Raw genomic sequence first — 22,332 nt, forward strand, 5'->3', positions numbered from 1 at the left:
AGTTCGACACGAAGAACATGTTGGTGATATGTTGGTGATAAATAGCAGTCTGATTTTTGCATGAGAGTTTAATGAAATTGTAACAAATCAATGGGAAGTTCTGTCCGACAAAATACATGGAACGTTTGCATAGTCTGACGTTCGAAAGCTGTAACCTGTTCCACAATTAAAACTTCCCCTGTTCCAGTCTTCCCGTACATCAAAGTTTGTCCGACTAGACACCGTTAAGCTATTAACAAATTTTCAGCTTGCTATTAATAAACTTTTTTTTGGTACGCGGGATCCAGGCCTAATAAGCCGAATATAATGACGAATCTTAGAACAGGCCAGAATCCACAGAGGATTGTAGAGTCAAAGATGATAATGATGATGATGAACAATTTTTAAACAACATAAAGACAATGAACGAAAATCGTCTAAACAAATATCAATTTATAAACTGGAAAATATAGAACAAAGATTTATTCTGGAACTGGCAACAACCGTCTAAACCTAGAAACAAATAAGATGTAAAATTAAACATATTGTTACTATGAAGAAAAATAAAAATAAATTTAAAATTATTCATCTACACCCTATTAGATCAAACGCATAACTTGTCTTAAAATTGCATTTCCGATATTTTTCTTACTTTTCCAGATGTTGAATTTGTTGATGCAAATGAGGCACTTCCTTATTAGATTTCTCCAGATCCAATTTCAGATCCAAGTTCTCAGCTTCTAGTCGCAAGTTGCTTTTCTGCAAATTCGAATTCGCTGTCTGCAGACGGTCTAATTCGGCTCGCACTTCCACAGTTCCCTGCAAATCAAAAAGTGGGAGATAAACTACACATAATCAATGTTGTATTATATTCAGTCGAAATAAAAACCAATTACTTGAAAAATTTGATATTTAATATACAGGGTGAGTTTTTAGTGCGACAATGGCCAATAATTCCATTATGGTATAGTGTAAGTAAGAAATATAATAGAAACCCTTTAGGAGCCGAAGGTGTATACTGATTGGTTTAAATTCGTTGTACGAAGTCCGAACTTTTTAGTTGGGGAGCTCTTCTTTACTAGAGTGTAATTAAGTGTATCAGTATTTCAATTGTTGTGTCAATTAATATTCCAACCAATTACAAAATAAAAAGACTCTCGTGTTAAAAACATATTTTTATGTTTTGTATTTCTAAAATAAACAAAAAATATAGCAGGGACATGCTTCTTGCTGAATTTTATAAATTTTGAACTGTATACTTAAGGTAATTTTAGATTTAACTATGTTTTTCTAAAGTTCTTTTAGTATCAATAATTATTCTAACATTACCAATTCAAAATACCTTCAATTTTTGTTATCATCATCGAAGAAGCGTCTAAAAAACACTCTGGTTATACAGGGTGAGTCATGAGGAACTGTACATACTCCTACCTCGTATAGAGGCTCCTATGGGGAATAACAAATGACCATTAAAAAGTGTCTGCTCCGATTGTTTAATAATATACAGGGCGAGTTTCGCATTTTGACAGAAATTTGTATTCGTCATAATTTTTGAACGGTCAGATCGATGTGTCTCTTATTTTGGCCAATCGTTACACTATTACCACCTAATCAACTAATTTATTCAAACTAGAAAAAAATCAGGTCCGGCTTTAAAAAATTAGTTCGTTTGGGTCTTAGAAAAAATTTCACCCTGTATAAGCTTTTTGAAAAGTCTAATATGAATTTTACAAATTAGACAAATAGGCAATTAAAATGGCATATTTATTTTTTTCCGCACACGATTACTTAATTTTTTATAAAAAAATCAAATTTCACTATGAATTAAAAGTTTGGTAAAGTGAACCATAGATTTTAAAAAAATAACTTTTATTACAAAAATTAACAAATAAGTAATTTATGTTACCATCCAATCAACTGATTTATTCAAACTAAAGAAAAATCAGGTCCGGATTTAAAAAATTAGTTCGTTTTGGTCTTAGAAAAAATTTCACCCTGTATACGCTTTTTGAAAACTCTAATATGAATTTTACAAATAAGACAAATAGTCAATTAAAATGGCATATTTATTTTTTCTCCACACGATTAGTTAATTTTTTATTAAAAAATCAAATTTGTCAAAATCGGAATTTTAACCTAAAAATGAAAAAAAAAATGAACTCACGGTTTAACTCGCAACAACTCTGTTCCATTTTAATATTTTTTTTCCTGAAATTTTTACAGGACATACCTCTTACCATTGTGAAGACTATGAAAATTGTTGTAGACTTTCAGTCTTCTTCTTGTAAAAGTTGCAAACTTGTAAATCGCAAAAATTAGGTGGAAAAATTTAAAATTTATCAATTTGATCACGTCTATGTTAAACTATAGAGTCCAAAATAAGTGTTATGGGAAGTTTTAGATCTAGACGTGTTATAGAAAAAAAAATGGTAAAACTTTTAATTTTAAGAAAAACGTTGTTTTTGTAAATTAATTTTTGTAAAAAAAGTTAATTTTTTTAAATCTATGCAAAAACTTTGCCAAACTTTTTATGTATAGTCAAATTTGATTTTTTTAATAAAAAATTAAGTAATCGTGTGGGGAAAAAATAAATATGCCATTTCAATTGCCTATTTGTCTTATTTGTAAAATTCATATTAAAGTTTTGAAAAAACGTATACAAGGTGAAATTTTTTCTAAGACCCAAACAAACTAATTATTTAAATCCGGGCCTGATTTTTTTCTAGTTTGAATAAATCAGTTGATTGGGTGATAACATAAATTAAATATTTGTTAAAAAAAAATCATTTTTGTAATTAAAGTTACTTTTTTTAAATCTATGGTTCTCTTTACAAAACTTTTAATTATTCATAGTCAAATTTGATTTTTTTATAAAAAATTAAGTAATCGTGTGGGGAAAAAAATAAATATGCCATTTTAATTACCTATTTGTCTAATTTGTATAAATCATATTAGAGTTTTCAAAAAGCGTATACAGGGTGAAATTTTTTCTAAGACCAAAACGAACTTATTTTTTAAATCCGGGCCTGATTTTTTTCTTGTTTGAATAAATCAGTTGATTGGTGGTAAAAAAATTAAATATTTGTTCAAAAAAAAATTAATTTTGGTAATAAAAGTTAATTTTGTTAAATATATGGTTCACTTTACCAAACTTTTAATTGTGTGTGTGTGTGTGTAAAATGGCTTGGATGTGAGTCCGTTAGCCACAGATTTTTATTTTATTTTTACCTCAATTTATTAGTTTTGTTATATTTATACGTATTTCACTTAAATTATTATATTTGTTTCTTTCAAGTCGTTTATGAGTAATTTAAATATTTCCATTTTATGACAACTTAGTAGATATTCTATACTAATTGGAAAATGAACTTGTGTTTGTCGTAAATTGTAATATAATTGATTTATATATCTCTCGTTAATTTTGCATTCCAAGAAAATATGGTTTAAATCTCTAATCGAAACATTATCACAAAAACATACTGATGAATTAATTATTCCTAATTTGTGCAGATGTGCCTCATATTTGCCGTGTCGAGTTTTTAATCTAACGATAGTAGAAATATCTTGCTTTGGCAGGTTATATTTAAATATGTATTCAGGTGGCGGAGGAAGTTCTTGATGTAAAGAAAAATATAAATTTTTTGACATGCTTGTAATATTTTTCCATTCTTTTTTCCATATTTTATTTATTCTAACTTTGACGTCATTTATTGCATCTGTCGATAAGATGTAAACTTTTAATTCATAATCAAATTTGATTTTTTTATAAAAAATTAAGCAATCGTGTGCGGAAAAAAATAAATATGTTATTTTAATTGTCTATTTCTCTAATTTGTAAAATTCATATTAGAGTTTTCGAAAAGCTTATACAGGGTGAAATTTTTTCTAAGACCCAAACGAACTAATTTTTTTAAAGCCGGACCTGATTTTTTTCTAGTTTGAATAAATCAGTTGATTAGGTGGCAATAGTGTAACGATTGACCAAAATAAGAGACACACCGATCTGACCGTTCAAAAATTATGACGAATAGAAATTTCTGTCAAAATGCGAAACTCGCCCTGTATATTATTAAACAATGGGAGCAGACACTTTTTAATGGTCATTTGTTATTCCCCATAGGGGCCTCTATACGAGGTAGGAGTATGTACAGTTCCTCATGACTAACCCTGTATAAAAAACATAAAAAACTGGACTATTAGTCCAGGACGCATCTGTTTTGAGATGGACGTTGAGAGGTGACTCAAATTTTTTTACAGAAAATTCTTGAAAATAACTCAAATAATAATATTTGAGTTATCCTCCCGCTCAAAAATGTCCGGAACATTGTTTAAATAATCAAAATGTCAAAAAATGAAGGAAAAATTCAATTATTTTCTTCGTTTTTGATTATAACTTTCAAAGTATTCACTTCCGAGCAAAGTATTGATATAAAAGTTGCGTAATTAAATTTCCTACAATATAGGATTGGTTACAAATTTTAAAAATTGTCACCCTTGTTGCAAAGTAGCAATAATTGCGAAAAAACCATAAAAAAACAAGTATTTGCATTTTACGTTTTTCAACCATGTAAATCGATGTAAAAAGTAATTTTAAGAAAAAAATGTTTTTTACATTTTCTTCGTAAAACTAATATTTTTCGAGTTATTCGTGGTTGAAAGTAACAGTTTTTCGACGGAAAAATCGACTTTTTTAGAGGGTTTTTGGAGAATAACTCGAAAAATATGCATTTAATCAAAAAAAAACTGTAGATATCAAAATTGTATCTTTAAGGCCCAGTTTTTCAGTAACTGGTTAAAATTTTGGTTAGCTAACCTAGTTTAAATTTTAACCAATATCATGATACTATAAATAATTATTTATGTTGTTTATAGTATTATGGTTAAACCATCTATTCTAATGGGTATCGGTTAAAATCTTGGTCAACTTAAACGGGTTTAAACGCTAACCTATTACTGAAAAACTGATTAACCATAAATATTTCGGTGACCAAAAAATAAATAGGTTAACCCAGTACTGAAAAACCGACCCTTAGTAACACAAATGGAACTGTTTTTCTATAATATTTTTACGACCAATACACACCGAGATACGGCATGTTAAAGGTTAGCTTTTTTCGTCAAATGCATAATTTGAAAAAATCAAAGCCAAATAACGGAAAAACTTTGCATTATTTCAGAAAAACTTACATGATGTTTTTTCAAGCATACAATAAGGTCTTTCGAAAAAAATAATAAAAAGTTTCTAGCATAAAAATTGAGCAACTTATGATCAAAAAAAAATCGGTACCTATTTTTCTCTACGAAAAAAAAAACAGGTGAAAACAACCCCCTAACTACCCTTGTAACTAAAAATTGGTCTTCTCCTTTCTGTAATTCCATTTATATTTATATTATCAATACACCCAAGAAGTTTGACCTATTTAAAAAGCCTAATTTTAGAAAAATTGGAGTTTAAAGAAAAATTGATTTTTTGCAATTTTGCATTTTTTATCATTTTCTTCAAAATATCTCCGAAAATACTGAAGATACGAAAAAAATAATAGACTACTAAATTGTAGCTTTTTTAATAGCTAAAATTTCCTTATGCATAGATTTTTACTACAGTGAACAGTTAGCAAGCTGTTTAAAACATCTATTTACGAGCAAACACCCCCTTATTCGAGCCCTTTAAACCCACCTTAATTAAAAATTAATGGATATTACGGAATTTAATTTACACAGTCTTATTACTCTTCTAAAATCCTACAAAACTATTATTGAAAAATCTTTTTATCGCCAAAAATAAAGGAGCTATGTTTATAAAACTAATTTTTTTTTTTCGAAAAATTCGAATAGTCCCCTTATAGAGCATTTTCAATGTACCGGGTGTCCCAATAAGAATGGCTCTCGGCTATATCTCAGGAACCGTTTATAGTAGAGCTTTGAAATAAAAAATTTTATAACAAAAGTTGCCTCAGGAAAAGCCTGGAAATTATTTTCATAATTGTGGGACCACCGCTAGAGGGCGTAATTGAATATCAAAAATTAAAAAATCTAAATTTTACAAAATTTTCCTAATGAAGGGGCACTGGAAATCCGATCGTCGTATTCTTCATAAAATTCTACGCATACTTGATTTGACAAGTTTAGGTCTACCTTTGGAAATAAGAGGTGGGGGTGAGTGGGAACCTTGTTATGAAAAACTGGCTGTGAGTCCGGTTCTGCTTAATCAAATTTTGCAAACTTGGTCTTGTTGAAGATAGATCTTTTTCATCAATGTAAAAGTTATGATTTCGAACCAACTTACTGAGTAATATGCCAGCTAGAAGGCGTTATTTAATTTTTTTCAGAAATCTAGTGTTCCTTGGAAAATATTAAATACAAACATGCATTTTTAATACCATATTACAAAATTAGACAAAATTAGCAACAGAATAGCGAAAACCGCATGTTAATACCTTTTTTCTATCTCGAAATATCTTACAAAACGTGTAAATTTAAAAACATAACTGTTACTGTCACCGGTAAACGAAATAATTTATTAAAAGTACCTAGTGTGCTATGGAAACAACAAAGAAACATTTTCCAGCTCTCAACGTATATTAGGTCTTTTCAACGCTTCTCATTTGTTTCGAGCCTCGTTCATATCTCGTATATTAATATTATACACGGATTATACGGCATATGACAGAGGCTCGAAACAAATGAGAAGCGTTGAAAAGCCCTATTACAAAGAAATAAAAAAAACTATTTAGTGATGACATAAACGTTCAAATTTTTGCCCATCATTTTCGTTGCAAACATTTACTCTTTCAAGAGTAGATTGAACAGCAGTCTCAATTTCTGCTCTCGATATGCTTTGAATGGCGTTTAGTATTCTCTGGATAATGTATTCTAGAGTAGTGTATGATGGGCAACAATTTGAATATTTAGGTCGTCACTAAGTAGTTCTTTTTGTTCTGTGTTATATTTAATTTTAATAGTATTGCTTCTCTTTATATTGTTGTTTTAATTAATTATATTTTTATACGTTGACATCTGGAAAATTTTATTTTGTTTTTTTCCACAGCGCACTACTTTTCATTAACTTAGTTTACCGGTGATAGTAACAGTTATGTATAAAATTTACACGTTTTTCGAGATATCTTGATATAGAAAAAAGGTATCGACATGCGGTTTTCGCTATTCTATTGCTAATTTAATCTAATTTTATAAAGTATGATTAAAAATGCATACTTGTATTTAATATTTTCCAAAGAAAACTAGATTTCTGAAAAAAATTAAATAACGCCTCCCAGCTGGCTTATTACTTATTAGGATGGTTCAAAATTATCACGCTAACATTGAAGAAAAAGATCTGTCTTCAACAAGACCCAGTTTTCAAAATTTGATTTAGCAGAACCGGACTTACAGCCATTTTTTCATAACAAGGTTCCCACTCACCCCCACCTTTTATTTTCAAAGGTAGAGTTAAACTTGTTAAATCAAATATGCGCAGAATTTGATGAAGAATACAATAATCGGATTTCCAGTGCCCCTTTATTAGGAAAATTTTGTAAAATTTAGATTTTTTTATTTTTGATATTCAATTACGCCCTCTAGCGGTGGACCCACAATTATGAAAATAATTTCCAGGCTTTTCCTGAGGCAACTTTTGTTATAAAATTTTTTATTTCAAAGCTCTACTATAAACGGTTCCTGAGATATGGCCGAGAGCCATTCTCATTGGGACACCCGGTACCTATATAATACCACAGAGCCGGTTCTTATACTGGATGACTAAAAAACTATTTGTATGTGTATTTTAATATATTTGTAAATTCGTATTTTTGTGTAAATAAATGTTTTTGTAATTCTTTAATTCTACTTTTTTTTCTGTATAGATCTATTAAATTGTCTACTTATAAAAATTGCAATGTTATTAAGGGTGGTTTTTAAGGGTTGAGATGTTATGATATTATATCCTAAAACATAAAACAATCATTATTTAATCAGTCAAAACCAAATTTTACCTATATGTATTAAAGTTTACAATGTCTTTATATAATTTTTGATAAGGGTAGTTTACACCCCTAAAAATAATCAACGCCCTTGAGCATGATATAGAATATGAAGTACAGGGTAAGATGATCCTAACCCCAAATTTTTATGTAAATTGATGCAAGCCGAAATTATTCTTTTAGGATAAGTAAACTTTTCATATATAGCTCCAACAAGGGTGGTTTTAAGGTTGAAATATTGTGATATTATATCTTCAAGCACAAAATAATCATTATGTAACTAATAAGAAGCAAATGTTGATAATATTAAAGTTTAAAATGTTATTTTATAATTGTTTACAATTAGGGGTGGTTTTAACCCTTAAAAAACCAAAAGCGTACAACGGCTCAATATAGAAAATGAACTAGAGGGTGAAATGAGCCTAATCCCAAATTTTTGTACAAATCGATGCTGGACGAAAAAATTGCGAGGTTTTGCCATTTTTTCAGATTCATTTCCTCGACTATATCGTTATAATTCAAACATTATTGTTACGTCATTCTCATGGCGGCATATTTAACATAATTTGAAGGATTATCATAAATGTTTCTTATTAAAGTATTACAAATACATTTGTCGCTATATATATAAAATAAATTGTTGTTATAAATATTCATGGTATTTTTATTTTAAGATGTAATGATTAGTATTTCAACACTTCAAACTTTCGCAGAGATATAAATTTGACAATAATTTTAAATTGAATGTGTATGAGAAAATATTTGTTAGAAAAAGTAAAAATGTCATTAAATATACAAATTTGAATGTACTGAATGTAATAAAGAAAGTGTGAAAATATTTTATAGTTTATAATAGCTTGGAGGTATTTTCTGGTAATGCAATAATTCTTTTCAGGCTTTGCTACTGTTTTACTAAATTATGCTACAGCTTCCTCTATGTCTTCCTGTACTCAGAAATTTGCCATCTTCTCGTAGATACATTAGGATAGGGGCTGTTGTAAAACGTTTTTTAATTGGTGTCCAGTTTAATTCAATGTTGTTCTCGGTTAGTTAATAAATAATTCGGGCTTAGCAATGCGGCCAAAATATTCAATTTTTCGGTAAAATGAACATAGTTCAAGAGTCCAAGAAAACTTCTAATTTCCTTTTTATTTCCTGGTTCAGGTCAATCTGTAATAATTGAAGTCTTCTCTGTATCAGTTTTAATTCCTTCTGTTAAAACGATATGTCCTAGATAGTACGTTTCTCTTGTAAATAGTGAAAATTTCCTATAATTTAGATCTAAATTGGCATTTTTTTATCTGTCACATACCTCGCTTAAATTATTCAGATGCTCATCAAAGGTTTTGGAGATAATCATTATATCAACAAGATATACTAGACATGTTTTCCAGGTAAGTCTTCTTAAAACCATCTTCATCCGACATTCAAACGTAGCTGGAGCATTACAAAGACCAAATGGTAGAACCTGAACCTTATAGAGACCACGGCCAGTTGAAAAAGCTGTTTTGTCTGGATCATTAGGATGTATTGTCCAAGTAAAAAATATTGTGGTATAGCTTTAAGCCGGTAAAAAATGTTATTCTTCAAATATAGATATTAGGTCAACCGTTTAAGAAGCGGCCCTTTGAACGCATCTGTGTTTTTACGGCCAGACCTCCCGCATATCTATTCACAAGTTTCGTGCAAAACCTTACTTTTAGTTCGGTAGCAGTGTAGTACTGGAGTGTGCGTGTGTTAAGTGATACGAGTGTTTTGTTTGCTGTAATTATTTTGAATATTGGTTTAGTATTTCGTTTGGAGAGTGTCAAGTGTTGATTATTGTAATTTAATTAATGTGAATAGTGATGTGGCGCCCATGGGATAATGTAAATATCGTGTACGATAACGCTGATATTGTAGAAATTGCCAGTGCTAGTGTGAATGTAATTACTAAAAAAAAGAGCTCGTAAAGAAGATTCGAATGCATTTAAATGCAGAAACACAGCAAGTATGTTTGAATGTATACAAAAATTTACGTACGAAATTCGGCTTCGATGAAACACTATTGGCAGAAGCCACCTCTGATTTAACAGAAATTCCACTTTCTACTGTATATAAAATAGTTAAAAATGAACCCTATCATCGCAAGAAACGATGTGACTACAAATTTTCAAGACCTTTACATCTTTCACTTGTAAAACTATTGAAAACCACAATATACGACTGCTACAAAAGCAATGAAATACCTACAATAGAAATAATAAGAAAGAAATTGGAAACAACCGGTCGAATATGAACTGCTGTGAGAAAACTCTTCAAAATTGGATAAAAAAAATGGGCTTTAAGTTCAAAAAAATAAATAAACGTCAAGCAATTATGGAAAGCCAAAGAATAGTCAACAATAAATAAACGTCAAGCAATTATGGAAAGCCAAAGAATAGTCAACAGACGTAATATGTACCTAGAAGAAATTACTAAATATAGACAAGAAAATAGGAGAATTTATTATTTAGATGAAACTTGGTATGATACCCACGATACAGTAAAGAAAGGATGGACAGATGGTTCAAGCATGTGCATACCAGAAATGCAAATAAAGGCTCGCGGCTAATTATTGTACATTGCGGAGGAAGTGAGGGATGGGTTTCGAATACTTTAAAATTATGTGGGAAGAAAATGGAAGATTGTAACGTTGACTACCACAAGAATATGGAAGCTTACATTTTTGAAGATTGGTTTGAAAACTCGCTGATCCCAAACTTGGAGAAAAACAGCGTAATAGTGCTTGACAACGCTTCCTATCGTTCCCGACAGCTCACTAAAATACCAAATACATCTTCAAAGAAAGCTGACCTGCAAAATTTTTTAATGGAAAATGATTTGTATTTCGAAGATTTTTACACAAAAAAACAACTTATTGAAGTTCTACATACGAAGCAATTTAGAAAATTATACGCTCTAGAGAGTATTGCCGAAAAGCATGGACACACTATATTGAGACTTCCCCCCGACTTTTGTGTTTTCAATCCTATTGAGTTAATTTGGGGACAATTAAAACCAAGTATAAGGCGTTCAAATACATTTCCTAAATTTGACAAAAAGGTAATTGAGATAATTAAAAAAGAAGTAGCCAATATTACCAAAGTAGACTGGCAGAAAAGAATCGCCAAAATGATCAAAGTGGAAGAATATTATAAGAAGATTGGGCACTTCCACATTAATGGTGGAAATAAATTTATTATTGAATTGGGCGATGATAGTGACGAAGAAAATACGGAAGAAGGAGAAAATGAGTTAAGAGTATCAGTATTTTAATTGTTGTGTTGTGCAATTCATTTTCCAAGCATAAGTGTACTAATGAAAAGACTCGGTTAAAAAAATATTTTTAGATTTTGTATTTTTAATAAATAAAAAAAGAGCGGTGACATGCTTGCATTTTGTGCTGAATTTTAAAAGTTTTGAACTGTATACCTAAAGTAATTTTAGATCTAACTGTGTTTTTATAAAGTTCTTTTAGTATCAGTAATTCTAACAATAACAAGATTAATTATAAAAGCTATTCTACATCAGTTATTAATGCAAGCATGCGGTAAGAGGGCGGTCCCTGTGAGGTTAAATGTTATTAAAAAATTGATAAAATTAATCTTAACACATACAATATTATGTCTTGCTTTAACGGTATTTACCTAAGTATAAATAAATATTTTTAACTACATATTTAATTACCAGAAAACACCAGCTGCCGGCCTAATATTAAAGAAGAACAACCCAAAGCTACAAATCTTACCTATTACACTATACAGGGTTTCATTAATAATTGTCCATATAGTAACTGAAGAAAGCTTAGCACAAGATACGAAGATTTAACCTAAAACACTTAAATAAAATGTGGTTCCTTACTGAGTTACAGGGTGTTTTATCTAGAAATTTAAGAACTATTTTTGCTCAGCATTTTAAAACTATTTGACGTATCCTTTTTATACTTGACAGAAAGTGCGACTACTGTACACCCTACTAAATTATTATAAACAAAAGTTTCTATCTACTACCAGAGGCGTACGACAGGGGATAGTGAATGGTTGACCCTTCTCAAATTCTACGCCACTGGAGGAATTACTATTTTAGTGCCATTTTTATATTCTCCAATACTTTCTACGTAAATAATATACTCTTCATTGTTAACGATAAAGTCATTACTTTTCGAGATATATGAAGTTAAATATGAAACGGCACAGTTATTTTGATTAATTTATGATATGATTTATATGATTAAAATTTAAAAATTATTTGTAGCCATTACTTTAAAACTATTTGGCGTATCCTGATCATACTTGGCAAAAAGTGTAGGTACTGTACACCCTACTAAATTAAGGTAAATATACGTTTCTTGCTACTACCAGAGGCGTACGACAGGGGATAGTGGCTGGTTGACCCTTCCCAAATTCTACACCACTGACGAAATTGCTATTTTAGTGTAATTTTTTGATTTTCCAATACTTTTTATGTAAATAATATTCTCTTCATTCGTAACGATAACATGATTAGTTTTCGAGATATTTGAAATTAAAAATGAAGCGACACAATACATTAATCAAAATAAACGTATTGATTCATTTTTAACTTCAAATATCTCGAAAACTAATGGCTTTATCGTTACGAATGAAGAGTATATTATTTTCATAGAAAATATTGGAGAATCCAAAAATTGAACTAAAATAGCAATTCCGCCAGTGGTGTAGAATTTGGAAAGGGTCAACCATTCACTTCCCCCGTCGTACGCCTCTGGTAATATCCAAAAACGTTTGATTAACAAAATTTAGTAGTTTTTACAGTACCTATACATCCTACTAGGTATGAGAAGGATACGTCGAATAGTTTTAAAATACTGAGCAAAAATAGTTTTTAAATTTTTAGATAAAACACCCTGTAACTCAGTAAGGGACCACATTTTATTTAAGTGTTTTAGGTTAAATCTTCATATTTTGTGCTAAGGTTTCTCCAGTTGCTATATGGACAATTATTAATGAAACACCCTGTATAGATTGCTTGTACAATACTTCTACTTTTGCCAGAAGCTGATTTAGCACCTGATAAAATGTTTAGTGTATCATCTTTTCTGTCAATGGATAACTGCATTTTTGTGTAACCTGGTTTAATATTTAGTTTACACAAAAACGAGTAGATCCGTCTTTTTACGATCAGTAGTTACTAAGCCTACTGCAGTGGGACTCTATAACTTTTATAGCGAAAGCGTAAGCAAGTCGTAGCGAAGCGTAGCAAAGCAACGGTTCAGTTCGAATCGTACTCTGTATTGTGTGACTTCGCTTCGCTATACTATCGCAATACTCTACGAACTGGACCGAATTGAAACGAAAGATTGGGTAAAAATTAACGGCAACACAGCACGTCGTTTCAAGATTTTAGAGTTCTGTAATAATTGTCTTGTTCTATGCCATAGATAAACTCCGGCCTGTGGAAATGTGATGTGATTCTACACATTTGACAGATTTAACTAACCTATAATTCCAAAAAAGCATAAGGTAAACAAAAACAAGTGTTTATTGATGAAATTAAATAAAATGTTGCCTATAAATTTAATAATTTTCGCCGAACAAGAACGTAGGGATCAGTTACGGCTGATTCGTGAAGAAGGTAGATTTTTAAGGGATAGAAGTGATTATTTTGGTTTGCCGGATTTACGATTCATAGAGTTGTTTAGATTAAATAAAGGTTTATTCCATTACCTTTTTAATGAATTGCAACCGTTGATTAATAACATTATATATATTTCCATGTTAAAAAAATGTATTTGTGAAAACTGAAAACTCGAGTACACTATGTATTTATAAACAACAACGGCCAAAAAAACGAAACGCAGTAAAAAACAACCTCAAAACCAAGTAAAATTGTCAAATTCTTCTTCTAAACGTCACTCTAAGCGCTAAACGTGGTGAAACGAAACCACAAATAATCACGTTTCGCTGTACTTCCGAACTCCATTCGGTGTTGCCGACGTCATCCGACAGCAGTTTACAGAGTATAACTTGATTACAGCGTTCGGAAATCACGCTTACGCTTTCGCTATAAAAGTTACAGAGTCCCGCTACTGGTGAATATCAGGGGCCCGAAGCTTCTTCGATGAAATCACGAACATTCCAGATTTTCTTAATAATTCTTTTTTTTTTTTTTCGTCAAGTGCCTCTGTATTATAATTCTAGAATATTCGAGACGTGCGTCGTCGAAAAATCTTGAAATGTCTATTAGTGAAGTCTGGAACAACAGAACTTGTTTATAAATACAGGAAATTGACATTTCAAATAACAGTACTAATTGAGTCAAGCCAATAAAAAGATAAAGAAGAATAAGTAATTGAGTTTTTGAAGTTAATAGTGAGTTAAAGTTAAAATATGATTGGTGTTTCAATAAAAGTAATTTAAACCGCTGGTGACACCGCTGTCACCAATGCTAAACGTCTATTAAAAATCATTTTATTTAAACAGCAAAAAAATTACAATATTTAATACAACTTTAACTCAATGGCAACTATCAACCTCAAAGACTCAAATATTACCTACTGTTAATTGAAATGTCAACTTCCTGTATTCATATACATTTTCTGACATTCCAGATGTTACTAGATACTTCGGGATTTTGCGATGACACCTCGAATAATGTAGATTTATTTGATACCCCCTATTTTTCGTTTAGGAATTTTTTCTGTAGGGAATAAATAATAAATTTCAAGAAATTTTTGTTTTGCAATAATATTTAGACAATTATTTTGTTAAAATGTTAGTACTTAGGTGATTAATACTTTACATTTGTAGTTGATTTGTTTGATGTTGAGTTATACTGTTTTAATATTGTTTCGATTATTTTCTATCTTCAAAAAAACGATATAACTTCGCAACTCGCGTGACTGTTTCCGATAAATAATGTTCCTAATTTCATAATATCCACGATTAGCAACAACCTGTGTACATCATTAAGTTTGTACTTGGAAAATGCGTAAACAAAAAAATGTCTTCGTTTTCTTGCAAGAACAGACAGCGCCCTGTGTGTAAACTAGGTCGTGCTGCTGTCGTCTGTGAGAAGTCGCGGTACCACGGTACCACTTTATTATAGACTGGTTGGAATATTAGCAGATATTGGGTGTCCGCAATATCTCGAACGATATATTAATTGCGTGAGTTTTAAATTTTTTTAATTAGTTGATTGTTTGGTTTGTGTAATGTGAAATAGTAAATACATAAAGGTAAGTGATATTTTTAGTGATTTTTTTATTAAAAATAATTGCTCGGAAATTATTGTTTTATGAATGAGTTTTATGAATTATTAGATATTTTAATGAATGTATCCCGAATCAAAAAGAAGGCCCTATTTTGTGATTGCAATTTACAATATAATAAAATTATATGTATCATTAGAAACTTTAACTTGTTTTGCTACAATTTTAGAAATCAGTTTTTATAATTTGCAAAAGTTATACCCTAGTCCTAGTCTATCTGTGAAAATATATTTGATTTCACGTAAAAAATTTATACAGGTTTATAAGGGTTCTAAAAGGCATACGGGGGACAATGAATAACAAATCCTTGAAGACTTTCAGCTGATTTTGCTTTGTTTTTTAACACTCATTAAAAGTAAAAAATACTTATTTTTTAAATCAGAGGCAAAAATAGCAGATTTTAGAGCAATATACAGGGTGTTTCATTAATAATTGTCCATATAGTAACTGGAGAAACCTTAGCACAAAATACGAAGATTTAACCTAAAACACTTAAATAAAATGTGGTTCCTTACTGAGTTACAGGGTGTTTTATCTAAAAGTTTAAAAACTATTTTTACTTAGCATTTTAAAACTGTTCAACGTATCCTTTTCATACTTGTCAGAATGTGCGACTACTATACACCCTACTAAATTATGATAAACAAACGTTTCTAGCTACTACCAGAGGCGTGCGACAGGGGATTGTGAATGGTTGACCGTTCTCAAATTCTACGCCACTGGAGAAATTACTATTTTAGTGCCATTTTTAGATTCTGCAATACTTTCTACGTAAATAATATACTCTTCATTGGTAACGATAAAGTCGTTAGTTTTCGAGATATTTGAAGTTAAATATGAAACGGCACAGTTATTTTGATTAATTTATGATATGATTCATATGATTAAAATTTAAAAATTATTTGTACTCAGTACTTTAAAACTATTTGGCGTATCGTTATCATACTAGGCAGAAAATGTAGGTACAGTACACCCTACTAAATTAAGATAAATAAACGTTTCTAGCTACTACCAGAGGCGTACGACAGGGGATAGTGGCTGGTTGACCCTTCCCGAATTCTACCCCACTGACGAAATTGCTATTTTAGTGTAATTTTTTGATTTTCCACTACTTTTTATATAAATAATATACTCTTCATTCGTAACGCTAAAATGATTAGTTTTCGAGATATTTGTAACTAAAAATGAAACGACACACTACATTAATCAAAATAACCGTGTCGTTTCATTTTTAACTTCAAAGATCTCGAAATCTAATGACTTTATCGTTACGAATGAAGAGTATATTATTTGCATAGAAAGTATTGGAGAATCTAAAAATTATGCTAAAATAGCAGTTTAATCAGTGGCGTAGAATTTGGAAAGGGTCAACCATTCACTTTCCCCAGTCGTACGCCTCTGGTAATAGCCAGAAACGTTTGTTTAACATAATTTAATAGCTTGTACAGTACCAATACTAGCTGCCAAGTATGAAAAGGATACATCGAATAGTTTTAAAATTCTGAGCAAAAATATTTTTTAAATTCTTAGATAAAACACCCTGGAGCTCAGTAAGGAACCACATTTTATTTAAGTGTTTTAGGTTAAATCTTCGTATTTTGTGCTAAGGTTTCTCCAGTTACTATATGGACAATTATTAATGAAACACCCTGTATGGAAGTTACGTCCCGATGCGTAGCGGACGGATGTAATCATGAGAGCGCTAAAAATCTGCATTTTGTCCCATGAATAATACAATATTTTTTCTATAACTCGCCAGAAACACCAGAAGTTATAACAAATAGAAATTCGTAAGAAAATCGTAAAAATGGCAAAAATCGTCAAAAAACTTTTATTTGTCTATTTAGAGTTTTATGGAAAGGGATTTCATTTGCGGTAAAATGCACAAATTGCATACGAACGCTGCATTCTATACTTTTAAAACGCATTTTGATTTTCGTTAATATGTCAAACGCGCAACGGACATTTTTGCCTGTCGCTTCAAGCGTTTTTTCTGAGACAACATTTCCTTCTACGTAAAAAGTGCTAGTAAACATTTTTGTTCAACATTATCTCAGCTACATTGTTTGAAATATGTTTGAAATATGTTTTGAGGGCTGGTTTGAGGGAAGCCCAGGGGTAGGGGTGGCAAACTTTTTTGCATCTTTTTTGGGGTCACAACATTGACATTCTCCTCAAAATTCAGCTTTTTCGTATGACTTTTAAGCTTGTCACGCATGGGACCTAAACTACAGGGTGTTTCATTGGGAAAGTAACATACGTTAACTGCAGAAAGAGGATACTTGGGCGGTCTCAAAAATACCATACTTAATGGGTCTTACTCCATTAATAACAGAGATACTGGGTGTTTTATCTATTTTGCCATTTTCTTATTTGGTTCATAACTTTTTAATCACCCCGTATATTTATTTTATATTTGGCACGCAAATATACTTTAAGGTGTACAATAAATTAGTTTATTTACAAATGTAAAAAATCCAGGCCCGGATTAAAAAATATTAGAAAAATGTTCCGACCCAAAAACAACACCCTGTACATTAAATTTTTTTAAAATGGATTTTTTAGTTGAAAAGAGGACGAAGAACTAAATTTAGTGGTGTACTTTGAATTTTCGGCAAAATGATTTTTCTGGTCAAATTTTGAATTTGAATTCTGAAATTATGTATGTGAATTGCGAGAGCTCTAAGTAGAAAAAAAAATTAAATACAACTTACAACTTATTAACCGCACTGTATATTTATTTTATATTTAACACGCGAATATTCTTTTAGGTGTCCAAGCAATTATTTTATTTACAATTATAAAAAATCCAGGTCTGGATTAAAAAATATTGTAAAACTGTTCCGACCCAAAAAAGCACCCTGTATATTAAATTTTTTTAAAATGGATTTTGCATTTGAAAAGAGGATGAAAAACTAAATTTAGTGGTATACTTTGAATTTTCGGCAAAATGATTTTTCTGATAAAATTTTGAATTTGAATTCTGAAATTATGTCAATTGCGAGAGCTCTAAGTAGAAAAAATTAAAATGCGACTTAATTTTAATTAATACCATTATTTAATCTAAATTGGTAAAATGTTTCAGTGTTTTTTTATTATCTGTGACAAATAGTTTATGGCGAATATTCATCTTTAAATAATGAATAAATAATAAAGAGTCAATAAAGAATACATCACTTTAATCAACAAAGTATCTAAAAATTATAACAAAACAGAGAAAATGTGCAGCATAACTATTCAAAACTAAAGTACTTATTCAAAATTACCACCATCAAAAATTATTGTTATGTGTCAAAATGTTAATATTTTACCAATTTAGATTAAATAATGGTATTAATTAAAATTAAATCATATTTTAATTTTTTTTTACTTTGAGCTTCGCAATTCACATAATTTCAGAATTCAAATTCAAAATTTTACCAGAAAAATTATTTTGCCGAAAATTCAAAGCATACCATTAAATTTAGTTTTCAGCCTCTTTTCAAATGCAAAATCCATTTTAAAAAAAATTAATATACAGGGTGTTTTTTTGGGTCGGAACCTTTATGCAATATTTTTTAATCCGGACCTGGATTTTTTTATTTGTAAATAAATTAATTGATTGGACACCTAAAAGAATATTCGCGTGTTAAATATAAAATGAATATACAGTGCGGTTGACAATATGTAAGCTGTATTTCAATTTTTTTCTACTTAGAGCTCTCGAAATTCACATAATTTCAGAATTTAAATTCAAAATTTGACCAGAAAAATCATTTTGCCAAAAATTCAAAGTATACCACTAAATTAAGTTTTTCATCCTCTTTTCAACTGAAAAATCCATTTTAAAAAAAATTAATGTACAGGGTGTTGTTTTTGGGTTGGAATATTTTTCCAATTTTTTTTAATCCGGACCTGGATTTTTTACAATTGTAAATAATATAATTTATTGTACACCTTAAACGATATTTGCGTGCCAAATATAAAATAAATATACAGTGTGGTTAAAAAGTTATGAACCAATTAAGAAAATGGCAAAATAGATAAAACACTCAGTATCTTTGTTATTAATGGAGTAAGACCCTCTTTCTGCAGTTAACGTATGTTACTTTCCCAATGAAACACCCTGTATAATGTATTATGCTCCGTATTTTCTCCTTGTTATGAGATTAAGATGCCTCTGATTACTTAGATTAATTAATTAATTATTTTAATTGCTACTCATGAAACAAAACCAAAATTTAATAAAATTTTTCAATAAAAAACATATTCTCAGGGCTAATTGATTATATTATGTATTATCTTTATTTTTCTATTATTCTAGGCTTCTAGTATTTCTCGTTGCTTGCTTTATCCAGAACAAAACAGGGATAATAAATATACTCAAAAACTCATATAAATTTTATAACTACTATTTATTTATATACTATACCATAAATATAAAAATTCAAATTTATGCTAAACTTTATTCTGTTGTAAAATTTCTGATCTAATCATAAAAAACCTTTAATTCTATTATCTCCTTTTGACCCGTGTTGAGCTGCCCCCCCCCCCCCCCACTTGCAAAAATCAAAAAACAAATAGCCCTGATTTATGAGCTATTTATGAGCTCTCATATTCCGCAAACTAAAAATTTTGAGCTCGTTCCACTGAGCAGGAATTTGATACCTTAGTGGGGGGGGGGGCTGAGTCAGCCCCCCCCACTACTTAAAAATAGGAATATTGAATCGGTTTTTGCGGCAGAATTACGAGCTATTTATGAGCTCTTGAAATTATATAGTTTCGATTTTTGAGCTCATCCCCTTCACCCCCAAACAACCCTTTAATTGATTTAACTTAAGAGAAAAATGCTGATAAAACTTAAAATATATCGTATTGCGGATATAATTCCTATAGGTTATATACTCTAAGAATAAGCTATTAAATCACGTGCATTTCGATTATTGAGCTAAAATGTATTAAACTAATTATTTGGCGACTACATATCATTTAATAATTTATAAGCTTCCACATTACGCGCATTTAGATCAGTAAATTGCAATTTATTTTGTATAGTGCAGTCACTGAAGGTAAAAATCAACGATTACCTTCAATTTCGGTGAACCTTCATCGATTTTCACGAAAATTGGTCAGTGGTTAGAGGATACGTCAAGAAACAAAGGTGACATGGTACCACCTTGCGCCTTTACCCTGAGGGTGGAGACCGCCCCTTCTCGGGGGTGAAAATTATTTTATTAAAAATAACTGATCAAATCAATAAAAGAACAAATTAAAAGCAAAATTTATTATATAAAGTTAATAAAATAAGTCAATACTTTTTAAGTTATTAAAGATCAAAGATTTTAATTATTCGTGAAAAAAATGCATGTTATGAAGCGGTTTTTCGTAAATCACTGAAAAGCTGTATGTTTATACAAAAAAGTTAATAGTAGTTTAATTCGTATAGCTTATATTCTAAGAATAAACTCTTAAATCACGCGCCTTTCAATTATAGAGCTACAACCCCTTCGTAAGAAAACCATCCCATATTCCCGGCTTAAGAGAGAGTTGTATTTAAAATAATTTAAATTAATTATTTGGCGACTACATATCGTTTAATAATTTATGAGCTTGCAAAATATACGCATCTCAATTATTGAATTGCCATTTTCTTTCTATAGTGCAGTCACTGAAGGTAAAAATCAACTATGACTTTCGATTTCGGTTAATCTCCATTCATTTTCACGAAAATTGGTGAGCGGATTTTGATGCTATCAACTATTTCCGGAGCTCATTTTTGATAGGTATTTCTAAGTACTTTGACAAGTATTTAGTACGTAAGTGTTATAAAACGCATCTCTCTCCCGTTATTTAAGCTTAAATCCTTAGATTTGAATAGTCGCAGAAAAAATATACATTTAATTACCAATAACTTACTTTAAATTAACATTAAAGGGTTTTTCAAGTAAGCAATTTATTATATTTTTTATTAGCTTCAATTTTTGTAATGAACACTTTTTTGTAAGAACTTACAGTTTTTGAGTTATTTATGAAAAATCGCTTTAAAGCATGCATTTTCTTTCACAAAAATTAAAATATTTGATCTTTAATAACTCAAAAAGTATTGATTTATTTTAATCACATTATATAACAAATTTTGCTTACAATTTGTCCCTCTCTCGATTTGTGGGGTTATTTTTAATAAAGTAATTTTCACCCCCGACAAGGGGTGACATGTACCCCATGTTAAAACCCCAAGTTGTTATTGTTAATTCTTGAAAATGAATGGAGATTTACCGAAATCGAAGGTCATAGTTGATTTTTACCTTCACTGACTGCACTATAGAAAGAAAATGGCAATTCAATAATTGAGATGCGTATATTTTGCAAGCTCATAAATTATTAAACGATATGTAGTCGCCAAATAATTAATTTAAATTATTTTAAGTACAACTCTCTCTTAGGCCGGGAATATGGGATGGTTTTCTTACGAAGGGGTTGTAGCTGTATAATCGAAAGGCGCGTGATTTAAGAGTTTATTCTTAGAATATAAGCTATACGAATTAAACTACTATTAACTTTTTTGTAAAAACATACAGCTTTTCAGTGATTTACGAAAAACCGCTTCATAACATGCATTTTTTTCACGAATAATTAAAATCTTTGATCTTTAATAACTTAAAAAGTATTGACTTATTTTATTAACATTATATAATAAATTTTGCTTTTAATTTTTTCTTTTATTGATTTGTGCAGTTATTTTTAATAAAATAATTTTCACCCCCGAGAAGGGGCGGTATCCACCCTCAGGGTAAAGGCGCAAGGTGGTACCATGTCACCTTTGTTTCTTGACGTATCCTCTAACAACTGACCAATTTTCGTGAAAATCGATGAAGGTTCACCGAAATTGAAGGTAATCGTTGATTTTTACCTTCAGTGACTGCACTATACAAAATAAATTGCAATTTACTGATCTAAATGCGCGTAATTTGGGAGCTTATGAATTATTAAATGATATGTAGTCGCCAAATAATTAGTTTATTGCATTTTAAGTACAACTTTCTATTAAGCCGGGAAGATAGGGTGGTTTTCTTGCGAAGGGGTTGTAGCTCAATAATCGAAATGCACGTGATTTAATAGCTTATT

The 22,332-nt window shown here is 30.2% G+C and overlaps 2 protein-coding genes across 2 annotated transcripts in view; one reads left to right on the forward strand and one right to left on the reverse strand.

The window, feature by feature from the left end:
* The window catches only part of LOC126880648 (centrosomal protein of 290 kDa), a 127,653-nt gene that overhangs the window by 26,033 nt on the left and 79,288 nt on the right, over positions 1 to 22,332 (reverse strand). The window contains exon 18 of the mRNA XM_050644690.1: positions 632 to 798. Coding sequence (XP_050500647.1) covers positions 632 to 798 — 167 coding nt within the window. The remainder of the gene's footprint in view (positions 1 to 631; positions 799 to 22,332) is intronic.
* LOC126880649 (probable cytochrome P450 6a13) overlaps positions 14,953 to 22,332 on the forward strand; it is a 39,552-nt gene continuing 32,172 nt past the window's right edge. The window contains exon 1 of the mRNA XM_050644691.1: positions 14,953 to 15,195. The gene's annotated coding sequence lies outside the window, so the exon portion shown is untranslated. The remainder of the gene's footprint in view (positions 15,196 to 22,332) is intronic.

The sequence above is a fragment of the Diabrotica virgifera genome, chromosome 2, assembly GCF_917563875.1.
Source record: "Diabrotica virgifera virgifera chromosome 2, PGI_DIABVI_V3a".
NCBI classification, from domain to species: domain Eukaryota; kingdom Metazoa; phylum Arthropoda; class Insecta; order Coleoptera; family Chrysomelidae; genus Diabrotica; species Diabrotica virgifera.